This window comes from Rissa tridactyla, chromosome 15, assembly GCF_028500815.1.
Source record: "Rissa tridactyla isolate bRisTri1 chromosome 15, bRisTri1.patW.cur.20221130, whole genome shotgun sequence".
NCBI lineage: Eukaryota > Metazoa > Chordata > Aves > Charadriiformes > Laridae > Rissa > Rissa tridactyla.
The window spans coordinates 15,268,891-15,286,144 of record NC_071480.1 but is presented as its reverse complement, the minus strand read 5'-3'; the positions used below and the strand labels follow the sequence as shown (position 1 = coordinate 15,286,144).

The 17,254-nt window shown below is 39.0% G+C and overlaps 1 protein-coding gene across 2 annotated transcripts in view; it reads right to left on the bottom strand.

Annotated features, from left to right (window-relative positions):
* Positions 1–17,254, bottom strand: part of SMURF2 (SMAD specific E3 ubiquitin protein ligase 2) — a 66,745-nt gene that overhangs the window by 27,465 nt on the left and 22,026 nt on the right. The window contains exons 2-4 of one of the 2 annotated variants that reach the window (XM_054221350.1): positions 10,887–10,925; positions 9,110–9,218; positions 768–901 (exon numbers count right to left, since the gene is read on the bottom strand). In XM_054221350.1, the coding sequence (XP_054077325.1) occupies positions 768–901; positions 9,110–9,218; positions 10,887–10,925 (282 nt within the window). Of the gene's footprint in view, positions 1–767; positions 902–941; positions 959–9,109; positions 9,219–10,886; positions 10,926–17,254 lie in introns of those variants that run through there. The other variant, XM_054221352.1, reaches the window with a different exon arrangement.

Genomic DNA, 17,254 nt, shown 5'->3' with positions numbered 1-17,254 from the left:
TGCTAAATAGGTAAAATTTCAAATTGAGCAAAGCACAATGCACCGAAGCACTGATCTAGTGACAAATATTTAAAAATGAGAACTTCAGTTATGCCTTTATTACCAAGGAACACATTATTAAAGGTAAAATCACAATGCTTCTCTACCAGCACGTCACTGTTTTTTTTTTAATTGTCTCTATAGCCAAGCACGACTCTTCCATCACAAACACTGCGCCAAATTTTGTTCTGAAGTAAATGGCATCCATTAGGATAATGGGAAAATAGCATCTTGCATGTTAATTAACTTTTAAAAAATTAAATACGAAGCACTAGAAGTATTATAAAGCACTTAATATCTTATGACAAAGTTTACTATTTAATTTTGAAGGTCCATTAATTTTTAAACTATGAATTTGGCTTCGAGATAGATCTCCCCTTTCATTTATCCCTTAAGACTTGCATTTTTGAAGGTAATAAAAAGATAATTTGAAGGTAATGAGAATCTGTCTTCCTTTAAAGTTCCAACACATTAAGTTCAATCTCGACAATCCACAACAGGCTGCGGCACTTCTATGGTAACGGGGCAAAGGAACTGAAAAGCCAAAGGTGAGTTCCATTCTCTAACCTACCCATGCTATCCTCAGCCACAAACCAACATTAGAAACTACTAAATTAATTAGAATATACAAGCTTTATAAAAAACAACAAAAACTGCCACTCTTCAAAACGTCTGTGCATGGAAGTTTGGTCTGAAAGACAAGAAACACTAGTCTTTAGCTTACTTACAACCAGTGTCTTTAAGGCGGTTGATTGCGTTTGAAAGAAGTCTCACACAACCCAGAAAACCAGCTCCCTGCTTTTTATGAATTTTCTTGTGATTCCACACACTGATTGTTATTGAATCCGACTTCCCAATATATCTGAAAAATGTGGAAAAACAGTACTGTGAATGGCACTTACTGAATACTTTGAAGATGCTCCAGAAATCACCTTGGGGGGAAAAAAAAGATTATCAACCATTACATTAAAAATTTAACAGGCACTGTATTGGCAAGAGAGAATAAGTCATCTTTCAGAGAAGATGGACACATTATACTTTAATGAAAGCATGTCTTATGAAGGAGTGTACTTGAATACAAGCCAACCTAAAATCCTGATTCGTGAAGAAGGCATTCATGTGAATCCAAAGTCTACCAAAACCTGCTTAACACAGTAACACGACCAGGCTGTGGCTGGCCCAGTCACCACACCTCCTTGAGCCCAGACTCACGCCTACGCTCAGCCTAACCAAAGAGACGGCAATGCTCGTGGCAGTGCGTGTTTGAGAGCGGCGTTAGCAGGCAGAGTGGTTCAAGCACCATGACAGAAACTATCGGTTTAGCATCCTTTTGCGCACTTCATCTGCTGCTGCTCTGCAGGCAGCGCAGCTCACCCTCACTTCCAGCTCTTGGGAGCGCTCAGGGGAAATGTAAAGCAAACCTAGTTACACATCTGCTGTTAACAAATCCTTAGGAAGCTGCTTTACTATTAAGAAAACTTCAGCAAGGCCTCGTTTATAACATACATTACGTATAATAAAAGGCTCATACAGTATCTTAGTTGAGATGTGCCACACTCCCTGCCTGCCCCCTGCTCACCCGTGGGCTGCCTCCTCGCGGCACGACCAGGGAAATGCTTTGCAAAGCCCAGATCTGCATTTCACCCACATGGGGAAACCTGGACGCTGTCGGCTATTTTATTTTTACTTTTTTGTTTGAAGCTTTGCTCTTCAGAAGCAATTACGTCGTCAACTAGTTTTTGTTTTCAAAGCTTTCAGAGGACAATTTCAAAACACCTAAGATAAATCGGCTCTTGCCAATACTGAATTATTATAGTTATTTCAACGTGAGGAAAATGAATTTTAACTATGGCTTAGATCCCAAGAACTGCTTGTAATTCTCCCTTCCCAGGCCACAAATTCTGCAGTTTAGTTCCAAGTGCCATTTTGTTTGTTTTTGAAGGAAAACTGATCAACTCAACCAGCATCTAAATACATCTCCCCCATTGACTGAGACTTTTTCGGCTTTAAAACATCTTAATATTTTCATAAAGATAGAAATGATACTGTCAAGGTTGGCAAACCAAACAATTGAACTAACTGTCATGGCTTAAAATTGCAGCTGTGATCAGGTAAGTTCTCAATTAACACTTCTCCCCTTTTTCCTTTTTCAAAAAGCAGAGCTTTGACAACTTCTTTTTCCCACCTGCAGACAGGGACTGACCCGAGAAATAGCAGACAGAAAAGCCTAACTGTAGGCACATTCCCATAAGCATGGTTTAAAATAACCAGTGCACATTTAAAAAAAACAACCAACCAAACAAACAAAACACAAACTTCACACAAACAAAACCCAAAGTTTTTGGAATAGTAAACTGATTGCAAAATATATAGGTCAGATTTTTGGCCTTACAACCTTGACAATGCCAATTTTGCATAAAGAAACGAGAGATGAAGATGGGTATTCACGTGCATAGTTGCAGTCTACAATGTTTCATGTACTTAAAATAAATTCTCATGAGAACAAGCTAGGTGCACTTAAAAATAAAGACTTATCATGACCTGTCTTCAATTTTCCAGTTTTCCTTGTTGCTTTAAAAAAGTCAAAGGTATATGGTTAAACACAATTTCATAACAGAACAGTTTGAATAATATGTAGAACAGCTGAATATACAACACAGTTTCCAAGAATTACTGTAACATTTCAGGGTGAGGTTCTCATGGTTAAGATGCAGACAGAAGCCACCCATACCAAACGGGAGGACTTCTATATTACTACTATAACCTACTCGGATTTTTGAACCGGAAAGCCTGGCTGATTCACACATTTAAAGGAAATATGCAAGACAAGCTGCATTTTCCAAATAAAAACTCATTTTGGTGTTTTGTTTTCTTTTTCCCCCCAAAGGAAGAAAAGAAATAGTTCAGTAACTGCTAGTTGGCTTTATACCAAAATGTTTCATCTATATTTCTGCATAATTTCAGGCATGAAAATACATGGTTGCATTTAAAGAGCGACAGTAGGACAAGCTGACATTTCCAACTCATTTGGTGGATAAGTTACATTTGGTTTACATCATCTGGCAATAAAGTTTCAACATAAAAGCCTGGGCTAGAAATTTTATTTGTTATTAAAAAAAGAATGATCCAAAAAATAAAGTTAATAAGTTTAAAAAGAAAAAACAGAGACAAAAAACACAACCCCCCATTTGTTGGATGCCTCCTCTCTCTTCCTCCTCATAATTCAAGTTCTTGGAGCTTTTTTTTTTTTCCCCCCACTCTACCCTATCAGCAATATCATTTCACAGCTTCAGTACCTCAACAGAGATAACAGGATTAGTATTAATGAAGTGGAAACCTGGAAATTCAATTTCCATATACGTTTTGTTAACTCACGTATTTCCTGAATCTGTAAAATTAGGACTCTGGGTAAAAGCTGCATGTTTGGAAGTTTTAAGAAAAATGCCTACTCTCAACGCTTCTAAACAAGAATCAAGTACACGCCATACTGGAACCTTAAACAATTTTTAATCAATTTTTAAAACACAGGGAGAATTGCAACTTCCTCTAAATAATTTTATTGCCAAAGTGGTTATTTCCTTCTGAGCCAATATACCCCTCAGGAAGGTTTGATGTCAAGTGACTTTTCATCCCCACGGCATTATATACTCTTTCCCTGAAGAGTTCAGCTTGGTAGAGAAAAGCAGAATGAAGAAAGTGGAAAAAAATATTTCCTGAAAAAGACACACCTCTTCCTGATCACAAGCCAGATGTACTCCCTCCAGAAAGAGAGAAAAATGCAACATCAAGAGGTATGAACTCGGGCTCGGAAGCCAGGAATTCCCCATTTCTAATCCATGCTGTCACACAGACTCTTTCTACGACCTGGACAAATGACTTAGTTTGCTTCTCCATTTTCCAATTTCTGAAATTTTTCTAATATAACTGTTAACATTACACTTTGAGATATCAGCTGTTTTCAGATTGTGGGAGAAGAAGGTGTGAAGAGAGATAACGAAAAATATCATCCTGATTTTTTCTTCTCTCTTCCTTCACCCTGACACTGCTCTCATCTCTGGTAGCAACCGAAGGGTGTTTGAGCCTTTGGGATGGTCAGGAGAGAACCAGCCACAGGCCGTGGCTTAGACAGGACCACGGCATAGACATGCGGCACTGACTGGCTGCTCCCTTCTCCTCCCCAGTCCAACGTTGAGCTGAGCCTACAAGACACTGTAAAAGCAGACACACCAAGCAAACAGCCACCAAAGTGGGCTTCTACTCCAGATGTTCCTAACAGACCCACCTAAGAAGTTCAGCAAAGACTTATGCACCTGATGTGCTTGAGCTGGAATGGCCAGATCTGCTGATACGGGCTAACCATGACCCTGAAACGCTTTCAACCTAACTGCAAAGGGCATCAGCTTCATCAAACTGGTCTAAACCACCACGTCAAGAAGGCAAAGCTCTTTGACAGCTCTTTAGGAGTCTAATCTAGGATGGGATTCTCTAAACCAGCACTAACCAGAGCTGCTGCCTTCTCTCCCTGAGAAAAAATTAGGATCATCAGCAATAACTAATGGGGGTTGGGGTAGTAAGATGACTCTGCTAGGGCAGGGGCTTGAGAACGTGAAGGCACCAAACAGCACTAGAACGTGCAGCGAGGAGATTTTGGGAAGAGGAGGAGTTGTAGAACTTGGGCGAGGTATCATTTGAGAGGTATAACAAAGAAGGAGAGCAACAACTCCACGCTAGGGCCTGGGGGTGCAGATTTGAAGGGCACAGAGTAAAGATGGGACCAGGACTAGATTTTGGTGGAGATCGTGGTACAAATCTCTCTTAGAGATAAATAGACCATATGACTCTCATGCTTTAAGAGCAGAGGCTGGTGGGGAGGGCTGGAGTAGGCTAGAGGGGGCACAGGTGAGCACAGGAAGGCTGTGGGAGAGATCCATGCTATCACCGAATGGAAAAAAGAGGATTTATTAAGTTTCAGAACCGCTGGTTTAGGTAGTGTTTATATGCTCTGAATGCGAGAAGGTCTGTAAATGTGTTAAATCTGGTTATTCAAAGCTTTGAGGAAAGGCCTGAACAATAGGCAAAACACAAACAAGACTGAAAATAAGAAAGGGGAATACATCCAGGGCAAGCATGGTATTTTCCTGACATTAAACTGCATCCAGACAGCAACTATTTGGCAATTCTTTCTGGAAAGCCTCCCAGATTCCCCCCTCCCCTTACACACACCCATCTAGACTGAAGAATCTAAGCAACTAACTAATTCATCTGCTTTCTTTCATGCTAAGATCTGAGTTAAGAAACATGTAAGGCAAAAGCAAAACGTTTTTTGTTCTTTCTAACACTGCAGATGTCCTTTTAAAAAAAATCTTATACAACAGAATATCTATTATGCTGAATCAGGTTAGCAAGCCACAAAATTCCCTAGAATTAACAACTTAATTCAGACATTATTGCATAAATACATCACAACAGATTCATCTTACTGTGCCATTTGCACATACATGACACACGAGACTGTTGATTAGCAGCAGTGTTAACCTGTTACACAAATTCCAGGCTGCGGACACTTCAATCCACCCAACGCAGCCAAGACACAGTTTTACTGCACGTAAGCCTATTACAGTTAGTTAAAAAACAAGAGAGATCCTCACGGTAGGAAAAAAGCAAGATTTTTCTTTCCAAAAAAGTCTACATAACTGCACCTTCCTCGGGCTGATTTCCTACGCTGCATGGTGGCAGAAGCAGGCAAGCTGCCACCGAGACTCCATCTGTTATGCTTGGTGTGCAAAGCATTTCCTCTAGCAGTGGAAGCGTCATAAGGCAGAGACTGGCGTTCCCATGTGATGGCGTGTTGTCAGGGTAAGCGTTAGGAAGTTCTAAAAACCTACTATTTTTAAAGGATGAGAAGAAAGATTAAGCCCTGTAACCTATAAGGTTTGCCATCAGATGCTTAGCAGTAGGATGGTTACTATTCATATATATTTAAATTTTATTTTTTTTTTCCCCCCAAAATTAGAAGTTAATTATCTTAATATCTGGTGCAGATGAAAAGCTAAGACCCGACACCGGGTACATTACAGTAAAGTCACCTTAAGATAAAAGCCAGGCAGCAAATTTTTGTATCAAAGAGATCTAATCTTTTACTGCTGTTTTAAATAGGAACTGCAGACTAGGCGACTGATGTTTATAAATGGAAATAAACGTCCACAGAGTAAGGAATAACAGGCAGGACAATAAAACGGGTTAAATGATTATGAAGAAAATTTTGAGAGATAAAGGATTATTTTCAATTTCAAGGCCTGACATAATGCTAAATTTTATTTTGGATTAGAAATGCTGTGTATAATTCTGTCATGAGGGAATTCAACTGCCAGAATCAAGCAAAGCAGTTTTCCCTACAGGACAAGTAATTCATATTGAGAACAATATCCTAACTAAACAAAACTTCGATTTTTTAGGGTTCTTCTTCCCAAAAAAGACCACCGCACACAAAATATTTCACACCGGTCCGAATTCCTTAGGACAATCCAGCAAGAGAAGCCCCAAATCTGCCCAAGCAAAATATTCTTCCAGAAACCCCATTTCTGTCTCTGCTTTTTATAATCTGATGTGGACTGCAATCACAGTTTTGCTTCAAAGCTAAGACAACTACAGTATCCAGATAGAAGCATGACTTGTTCTATAATACAACATAAAAATCCCTTCTCTTCATTCTTCCTTGAAAACTATAACCAGAAAGGATTTTTTTTTTCTAAGGTTTTACTATTTTCTTCCATTACTCTCATGGCCTATTAACATCCTCCCATATTTCTCATGTCCTCTGCTCCTGCTTTTCTCCAGAAGGGAACCAAGTCACCAAGTCCCCAAGTCCGTAGCCCATGGAGCACTTGGCATCCTTTAGAACCCATGCCTGTCAGCTGCTTACTGTCACTGTCACCACAGCACTTCAAACACCAAGTCACAACTGGCAGATACCGGGGAAGACACAGGGAACCGCTGATATTTTCAACACAGAATTTAGTAGCAGATTAACTGCCAAATGATGGCCCACCATTCCTCCTCCAAAAGCATCCCTTCCCTAGCTGTAAAAAGGTTATAGGAAGGCTTTGCACTCGAGTCATGCTGGCAGCACCTTCCCTTCCACCTTACTCTCCTTTTATCCCTGTAAAGCTATGCATTAATGCTCGCTAATGGGACCACCAAACTAAACAACAATGAAAGTCCATGCTTGCATTTCACTCCTACAGCAGGAGCACATCGGTGGTACTCAGGGGATGCACCCTGTGGTCCAGCTCCATCCAACGCAATTGGATTCATGTACTCTAAGACGCTTCATGAAGGAAGCCACAAGACAGCGAGTGGTGATGATGGAGAGCCTCCCTATAAAAGCTCACTCCCAAAGCAAGCTAACGTGGGCACACCGTTACTGACCCAATGCAACCCATTTAACTGGCAAACAATTACACACGTTTTTTTCCCCTCTCCAGCTACCTTCCTGCGGGTCAAGTGAACTGAATGCATTTACCCAGACCCAGATGGAGCCAGTGTAAGAGAAGGAGCATGAACACATGCAGCAAATTGGGAAAGGGGCTGAAACAGGAGAGAAAGGGGACCCTCCATTTTTGGTGGCAGTAAACTGCAATATCAGTGCAACCTACTTGCGGATTTCACCATTAGACCACTGCACAGAGTATTAATGCCTGTTGGAAAAAAAAAAATATGTTTAAGCTAGATCTTCACAAATGATGGTCAAATCTTGGAGAGGATGCAGAATGGCAGAGGTCTGAAATCTGCATTCTATATGAATCAACATTTTGGTAGGTTTAAGAACAGTAAAAAAATCAAATTAACTTAGAATTCTTTAAATATGAAAAAGAGCCACTCCTTCTACATGAACTTAAACTTGGTTTATATCCATTTTCCTAATGAATATGAATTAGTCTCACATGCAGAATCCAAGCTTGGACTGAGTTTGAATAATAAAACCTAATGCTATAGCTTTCCTCAGAGAAAGTGCTCTTATTTAACTAAACTGCCTACGGTATATTGTTAAGCAGTAATGAAAATGTTTTGTATACTGTCCTAAAATGTTATGAACAATGACTTCATATATTTAGTCTTGGATATTCAAATAAAGAGTAGGTAAAGACATCACTTTAAATCAGGCCTTCCACATTCTGCTGAAAGACCTATCAAGCTGCTTTTCTTCACTGGGAAGAAGGGGGACAAGAAATTCGCTGTGTACCAATACTTGATTTGCTCTAGGTTTGGTGATGTCCAAAGCTAACATAAATACGCTCAAACAATTTCTAATAATATGCATAGGGAATGGAGCCACGGGAAAAAGAGTCAGAGATCAGAACAATGCCCTAGAAAGGAGAATACAATGAGGCAAAATTGTTCACTTCTCTTCCTCATCTTCCATCCCAAGGAAAAGGATAAAAAAAGGATAAAAGACAGGGAAAATACAGCATGCACAAACACAGAGAAACCTCAATAAAAAAAAAAAAAAAGCTTTAATAACTTATACAGAATATTCTATGCTTTAGAAAGACAGAGGAAAAACATGACATATACATGCCATACGGATTATATTGCTCAAAAGCACTGAAAGATGCTCAAGAGATAACAATGTAACAATTTATAGCGTGAAGAACATTTGGGACAGAAAATGACATAAAGGAGAGAAAACAAGAGGCAGAGAGAAGAAGAGACACTGTAGCACTGCAACAGACAAAAACAGCATGAAGAGAAAAGCGGTTTGAGGGAAACACTGTCAATTATTTGCTTCATTTTACAGAAGTGTTAGCATGAAAATATTACAATAAAACAATGCTATGTTAATGCATGTAAAGCATGTTGCAGACATCATCACTAGGAAACCAAGTCTAGTGTTTAGATTTTGAGGGAAATTAGAAAGTGGTATTTTGACACATGTATTTTTCACTGAAACTAATAACTTCTGGGATATTTTCGAAGCTGTAAAATAGGACAGTACTATGACCATCTGACAATGCCTGTGTACTTCAGAGGATTTCACTTCAAACCTTTGGTTATCACTGTTACCACCTACAGGTCATAATGCTGATTCCATTTTGGATCAAGTGTATTCTTCACAGTATCTGTAGAATGGCATTGGCCAGATCCGTCCACCACGACCTTAGCAAATGGATCAGGAAGTCCTAAGAGGAGGAAAAAAAAAAAAACTAGCGAATGGATCAGGATGCTGTGACGTCCTGTATCATTGCACAATATATATATTTTATTTTTTTTAATATTTTACATCAAGTTGCCTTATATTCACAAATGAGAGCCATATTTAATGAGGGGAATAACATGACATACTAAGCACAGGAAATAGCTAAATTAGCAATTTATTTCACTGATATAGACCAAGAAAAAGTTGTACAAGTCAAACACTTTGGGGAAAAAAAAATCTGAACATGTTGATCTTCCTAATTCAGGATCGAGTAAATTCTCAGTGTACAAAGAATTCAGCAAAAGGCAAAGAAAGCAGATCGGCATTCTTCCAATTATTTACAATCACGATTTCGGTTGTTATCGTTACTACAGGCAACTGCCTATACCAAGATTATTCTTGCTTTTGACCTCCACCTTGTTTTCTGCTAGCTTTCTACTTCATTTTCTGCTAGCTTAGTACCTCAAAACCACTCACATAGGCTCAGCTGATCAACAAAAATTGGTGCAAAGATGGTGCAGGCGGCGAGGACGGGAAAGAAGCAGGAGCAGAGCAGCCTACAATTAGCTCTACTGCAGCTAACCTACTAATTAACTCTACTGCTATTCTAACCAACCTATTAACTGACCCCAAAAGGGATGGTCCCACCACTAATGCCCCTAAGTCATGCGGTCCTAGCCCTTTTCCCCCTCATACTAATTCTTCCCCTCATCTGAATGCACACAGAGTCAGCTGAAGGAACTAAGGCTGTGAGACATTATTCACATTTTCTGTAGCACAAGTTTTGTCCCAGTTCCGCTTCCTCAGGTGACTCACGACGGAGCCAGTCAAGCAGCGGAGTGGCTCAAGACAAGTTTCAGACAAAGCACGTGGGGATAAAGGCAAAGCACGTGGGGTAGGGTGGGAACATCCTTGCGAGATTTGTGCTTCAGTGCAGGAGTATTACCACAGATTTCAAATCTTGAGGGCTTTTTTCTAGGCATTATTAAACTGTTAAACACCTGAAAACTTGCAGCCATACAAAAATAAAAAAAAAAATCAAAAGCAAGTTTTAGAAGTATGACAAATTACAACCTATTTCTTCACCATTCCTTCTTCAAATTCTTTTCAAGGTTTGGGTCTGATCTTTCCAATTCTTCCTACTCCCAGCCGGGAGGCGGCAGACGGGTGATCTGTGCGTGCTTGTCTACACAGCCAATAACATTCCTTTCTGCCTCCTTCATCCACCTCTTAGCACTTCTTTCAAAACATTATTAAAATTAATATAATTTCAGGGTAGGTAAGTATTGTGACATGATTATTAATAATTAAGATGTAGATCTGCCTGCTGGACAGAAAGTTCTTATATGAAGAACATTTTAATAAATATGTGGCACTAACTGAAAAACATGTAATTTGCCTGAGAGTAAATTTGTTTCCCCCCCCCATCAAAAACAGAGAGAGTGTGTCAGTGTTTTAATTATTATTATGAATCTGTGACAAGTGTCACCTAAGAAAAAATTAGAAGCCCTGAAATTAAACCTGGAATCAAAGCCCCCAACCCTCTTTATGCAAATATTTTAATACAATGATCATTTGCAAACACTGATGTACAGAACCTCTGTAGTATTTATCCCATCTATAAGTGTATAAGATTTTAACAGCTACTTACGGAAAAAATCCTTTTTCACCAAGTTTTTTGCACACAGTACTGTAAGAGAAGTAGAAATACAAAATTAAGTTACTGATTCCGAACTTTAAAAAAAAAAGCCACTTTACCTGTCCAGCATTCCAGAAAATCCTGCTCAAAATGAATGAATATAAACAAATTATGCTCCTACATCATTTATATTGTAATGTAAAATAATTCCTGAAAGCTGAGCCAGAAGCGTCATCTTTTGGCAACTCACCTTTAGGTAGATTATAGTAGAAGTGATACGGCGGTGGTTTCCTCAGGCAATAGTTTCACATGCCTTTTTCCCCTCCTCCTCCCTCAGTGGTTTTGCCAAGTCTGTATTTACTGAGTGAGGGAACTGAACCGTTTCCAACTACCTCACCATACGGTGGCACAAACAATTGTGCCAGTAAAATTAGTGGTGTTACACAGGCAGGGTCTTATGTTCGGTTCTACAGACCGGTGAAAGCTCCCTTGACCATAAAGAATAGCGCATTAGACAGCCCAGGCTTTTCTGCTACTCTGTGTGGAAAATAAATACAAGTTTTTACCTGAAACACGTTTGGGTGGGATAGACTAACTTCTAACACCAGAGTTTTGATGGCTTCGAAGATATGTTTTATTTGTAGAAGTTGATAATTGTTTCAGGCTTTTTTGTTTAAATTAAAAGGGAGGAACATTTGCGTTTGTCAACTAAAAATACCAAGGGGAGAACAATCTCATAGGAGAATAGAGTAAATAAAAATCAATCAATAAATAAAAGGTCAAAGGGGACAACTTTCACACAAAGATGCCAAGGTACACACAGAAGACTTCTCACAAAATGCACCACTGTTCAACTACAAATCCTTATCTATTACCACAGGTTTAGTACGCAGGAAATACTAGATTCCCCTGTGAAACATTAAAATATTTACTGATAACACAACAGGATTCCTGGGTCTTGAGTGAAAGCGTGAATTCCCGCTGCTAGTACAAAAAAAGTAAAAAAGGGGAGGGGGGAAGAGGTATTTGGTTGGAACCAATGCTGCAGAAGCCTCCTCAGCATACATTCCCTTGGACATTTTGTCTATGAGAACGCCAATATTTATTACTAGCAGGGAATGCAAAGCCAGAAAAGTGCATCCAAAAATCACATCCCACAGACACCACCTAAAACCAAACAAAATTGGTCACGCTTTCCCCCATAGAATACCCTCAAATTGGTCCCGCGGGGCTACCGATTTTCCAATTTCTTTTACAGGATATGCCCAAATAAAAGTATGCAGAGGTGGTCCCTGAGCACTCTTGGAGTGGTCAGGGCAGAGAAGCACCACCCTGAATAGTCCTGATGCAGCACAGTCAAAGTTACATATTATTATAAATCAAGGAAATAAATGTTTTCCCAATTTTTTACGTTCATAAAGATGTTGACTTTAGTGAAATTGCTTTCCACAGGAATTCAAGCACTGTAAAATCTAGCTAAAACTCTGCTCGGGTCTAACGAGTTTTGGTCCTCCATAAAACAGAAGGGGAGACCTATTAATGACTTCAGGTAGTCATTAAACCATCCCCTGCACACTGAGGAAAGGTGTTTATATATAAGCTCCCAAGAAAGCTTCAGCATTATTAGTTTGATGCAAGGGGGTGCTAGTAACAATACTGTTAACCTGGAAAAAAAAAAACCGCCTGGTTCCAGGTTATTAGTTGGTTTTTTTTAAAAGATGATAAAGGTAAAAAAAAAATATTTCTCTCCATTCAAAGACATAATGGTAATCCCAAAACAGAGCTCTATTCAAGGGATTTTCACCCTGTAATTTCACCGTAAACAGTCAACAGTAGTAAAACATTAATAGTCCCAAACGTTTTTGGTATTTCTGATACCTGGAGTTCAAGCACGTATAGGAAACAGACTGTCACATCACCGTCTGCTCCACAAAGCATTCAAATAAAGTCCTTAGAATAGCGTAATAAAAATCCACAGGTACTAAAGCCATCCAATTTTATTACACCAAGAATATCCTCAGGCTGAGTTGTCAACAGACACCACTCACCCAAGGGCTGAAAGAGGTGACCGCTCACCAGCCATCTTTCATCTAGTGGTGAAAAACTTCACGTAAAATAGATGCCTATATAGATGGCCGCTTCTTTAAATATCTCAAAAAGATATGATTATTTCCACAATTTCACTTATTACAAGAAATAGGAAGCGTCCAGTGAAGCTGAAGGCTTTAAATCCAACAGTTAAGTCAAAATTCATCTATAGCACAGCAAGCCATACAATATGCTCCTGAAATTGCATAATGTCCAAAATAAAAGAGGTTTGACTAATCTTTTGAGAGAGAAATTGCAAGGTTAACTAATTATGAACGTTTCTTTTCAAAATATTAAGCAAGCCTGCCAGCGCAATTTAACCAAAGTCTCGTTTTTATAAGATTTGGCACAGGCACAACACACAGACTAATAACCATTGCCCCAATAATTAGCCACAAGTGAACAAACTAATATTTTTGGCTCAATATTTCCCTCTCTAGTAACCACATTTAAGGAAAGTCAGATGTCAACTCATTCTGTCTTTGTCAGGTTAACAAAACAGGAGAGACGCCAAGAAATCTTCCATTAACAACACCCTCCCTGCCAGGTATTTCTAGGTGAAAAAGCCCAGGTCCCGCGAGCATCAGATCAATTCCAAGCGAAACAATCTTCTTCCATGCACAGAACTCTCATCTATCTCAGGACTTTCTTTTGGACAAAACTTTTCCCACTGGTGGGAAAAGTACCAGAGTTTTATGCTCCACTCTTTTCTAACAGTTTCAACACTGTATTAAGACCTATTCTGAATATTCTGATAACCAGCTGATTAATAGTTCCTTGAGAATAAAAACTAAGGAAGTTTGGTTTCCTATGGATTTATGTTTTACGGTTGACTGAAAGCCATAGCTGAAGCTTTTCCCACCGGCCGGGCATTTAGGCAGCCACTCTCCCACGCAGACTCTCCCGTGGCCTCGCAACACGGCATCTCTTGCTGCAGCTTTTTCCTCTCATTTCAGGTCACTGCTGGGGTCTCCTCTTTAGCCAGGCAACGATTCTCATAAAACTCATGGGACTTAATTATCTCTGAGACCTCTCATCCTATGTCAAATTTGAGCCAAAGATTCAAAAAACAGAAAGAACCATAGCAAGATTTAATTTCATGACAAAGCCAAGCTAAAATGCTGATGGTTCTGGACCCAAACCCACATCGTTATCAGATCTATGCAGCTGCACCATTAATAGATCCTCTAGAGGCACAAGGGCACTGAAGAAAGTTATTTGTTATTTGTATGTGCTTGTTTTAAAACATTTTTTATTAAAATTATTTTTAAACAACAACAAAAAAAAGATAAGCTATTTAAACTTGCACTGAAGGTTTTCAGAAACTAGAACACAAACCAATGCCTGTATATATGGACATTGCTTTGGAAAAAAAAAGGGGGGGGGAGCATTGCACCATAAATGCATCATCAAAAGACATTAATGGCTTCTAGTACACATATGTAGATAAAGTATTTATTACAAAATATCAATGAGTCAGTGGATAGCTATGTTTTGTATTTATTGCAGTCTTCCTGGGTAGTCTACAGAAGAGAGAACATTAATATTCCAATCTGAAGGAACAATGTATACGTGCCAAGACAAACATGCACATCAGTTTTACATACTATACGTTCATTAAATATCTTTTTATCATGCCTTATGATCTCATTCGAACATATGCTGCTCAGGTCAGTTCACAGAAACATGAAAAGAGCACAATATTATAAGCTACCTAGTCTCCCTCCGTGACTGCTTTGGGACACAGCTCTCAAATACTCAAAAATAGGAATTAAGTGACTCACGTTTGCCAATTTCCTTTTTCTGATTTTTTACTCCAGTGACTGACAAAGAATGGGTTTACTGAAAAATAATTTAACTATTGCAAATAAATGCAAAATATTTAATATTCTCAAACTTCTGTAATCCATTTTATGTGTTAGTATTAAAATATACACGCGACTGTAGAGGGGGATGAAATAATTGGTTGAACCCACAAAAAAATTGAAAGGAACTATGATTATTGAAAATGTGAATTTTATAGAAAGATAAATATTTTTCTTGTTTTCTGAACTCTTTTTAGTCTTGCTAGCTACTGAAGATCTTTTGTTACAACTGCTTTTTACTTTGGAATCATTTTTACAGAAAAATCAAACTTTTTATGACATCAAACTGTTGTTATGGAAGGCATCCTATGTTATACATTACACTATTTAAGTGTGTTTATTTCAGAATAGTAAGTGTATATATATGTATAACACAAGGTCTCCATACTTAAAGGGAAGAACATGAAGTGGAGAGTGCTACTGTAGGATGCCTGCAATGAAAACAAGCAAAAAGTGATAAAGATCTACAAGATTTTGGAGAACCACTGCATCTTAGATACGATCAAGAGTCTTCAATGATCCTATTCACCTTCAATGGCAGGGTATCAGAGCTAGAAGGACACTCTTAAGAGAGGAAATGTTACCTGAATTTAAGGAACTTGGACATTGGTAGTGTATTCAACCCTCACGGGTAATTCCAACCTATATCGAAGGGTTTATAGCCAATTTGTTCCCCACATTCTTTCACGCGTGCAAAATAGGAATTATACTACTTTAACACAGAGATACGTTGTAGTGTTACGTTACCCGTATGTTTGTGCTCTCATCTATCTGTTATAATGTGTCTCTTGATTTATGACAAATTATAAGGTTTGTACCCATGTAACATTATACCCATGTACATTATAAGTGTTTGCACCCAGCAACGTGAAGCACTAGCACCTCAGGGCTACAGTTGATCACAACAGGAATATATTGGTTTTAAAACATCTGTATTAAGAATTAATCCTTCTTAAGCTATCTTCTTAAGTAAATAATTTTTAAATGTATATATTGGAGAGACACTAATATTATCGGTGAAAGATACAGGAAGACAGGTAATAAAAAGTAATCACAAATGTCCGAGGAAGCGAGCACACCAGCTGAAGCAGTAGCAGGAGACACATAATCAACACGTTTAAAACTCAATACATGACTTTGTACAAAAACAGCCCCCACCTCCTGCCCCGCAACTGCACGCACCCCACGCTGCGTCTGCAGCCGGCCCCGGGCTTACAGGGGGAAGAGGAGGACTCGGGGCCAAAGCTAAGATTATGTTTACTAATCTTCTGGCTTTTCACGTGTCATCACCATAGAAAAACTAGTTCAGCCTTCTGAATCCAACCAGCAGTTCTAACACTATAATTCCTCTTGGTTATTTTTCTTTCCCCATGGGTTTTTCTCCCAGAAAAAGTGCTTGTTCCATAACATATGTAACACGCAGGATGGTGAGGAGAAGGACAGGCTGCCTATCAATTTTTACCACAATAGTTCATTTTGAAGACAAGCCTTTCTTCCCTTCACAGAAACAACATCTTTTAATGAAAGCCATTAGCATTGCTTTTTGTGATCAGATCCCAGTTGTTTGCATGTAATACGCAGTGCAATACAATCACTAAAATAAGTCCCAGCTGTAGAAACACAATGCTATGCTGTTGCTAATGTGTGTTGTACTGATAATGAATGGTCGTCTATGCTTTAATCTGAATAAAGCTCCCAACTGCTCTGTCTCTCCTTGCCAAAAATTCCCCTTCCTCCTCCAGACTGTGGTTGCATTCCAATTACACTGCTGATTGGAATGAGCCTGCTCGGGGAGGGAGAGGGAAGGCGCCAAATGAGCGCACACACACACCCCTCCTGGCCTTCCAACAGCTGCCCCTGGGACCCAGAAAGTGCTTGGGGCATTCGAACCTGAGGCCGACACGATGTACTTCTCTCCACGTTGGATAAAACTCTTCCGAAATGTATTTATTTAGAGGAAAACGACGGGTGAACAGCACGCCATGCACAGGTTATAGCAGGATCGCTCAATGCTTCAAATGTTTCTAACAAATTCCTACTGTTTTCTTCCATTGTTGGCACGCAACCGAGAAACTTATATTTTTCTCCTTGCATTCCCTCCTTGGACCTGCTTAAATTCCCACATTGGAAGATATAAAACAGGAGGTCTTCAACTATTCATGGAACAAAGAGCTGTAAATAATGCCATGCCGATTTGCAAATACAGCTGTTGAGGTAATAACTTTCTCAATCAAGGTTTTGAAATAAAATTGTTTATCCCAACTACTCATGTTAAATTTTATTTTACATTTAATCTCTCTGAGGATTTTATTTTTTTCCTTTAGTTTTCATTTCCTTTCAATTTTAATTTCCTTTGAAAGGTGTTTTTTTTTCCGCAGATGAACAAACTAAGTGACAGAACACAATCATAAACGAAGAATTTACTTT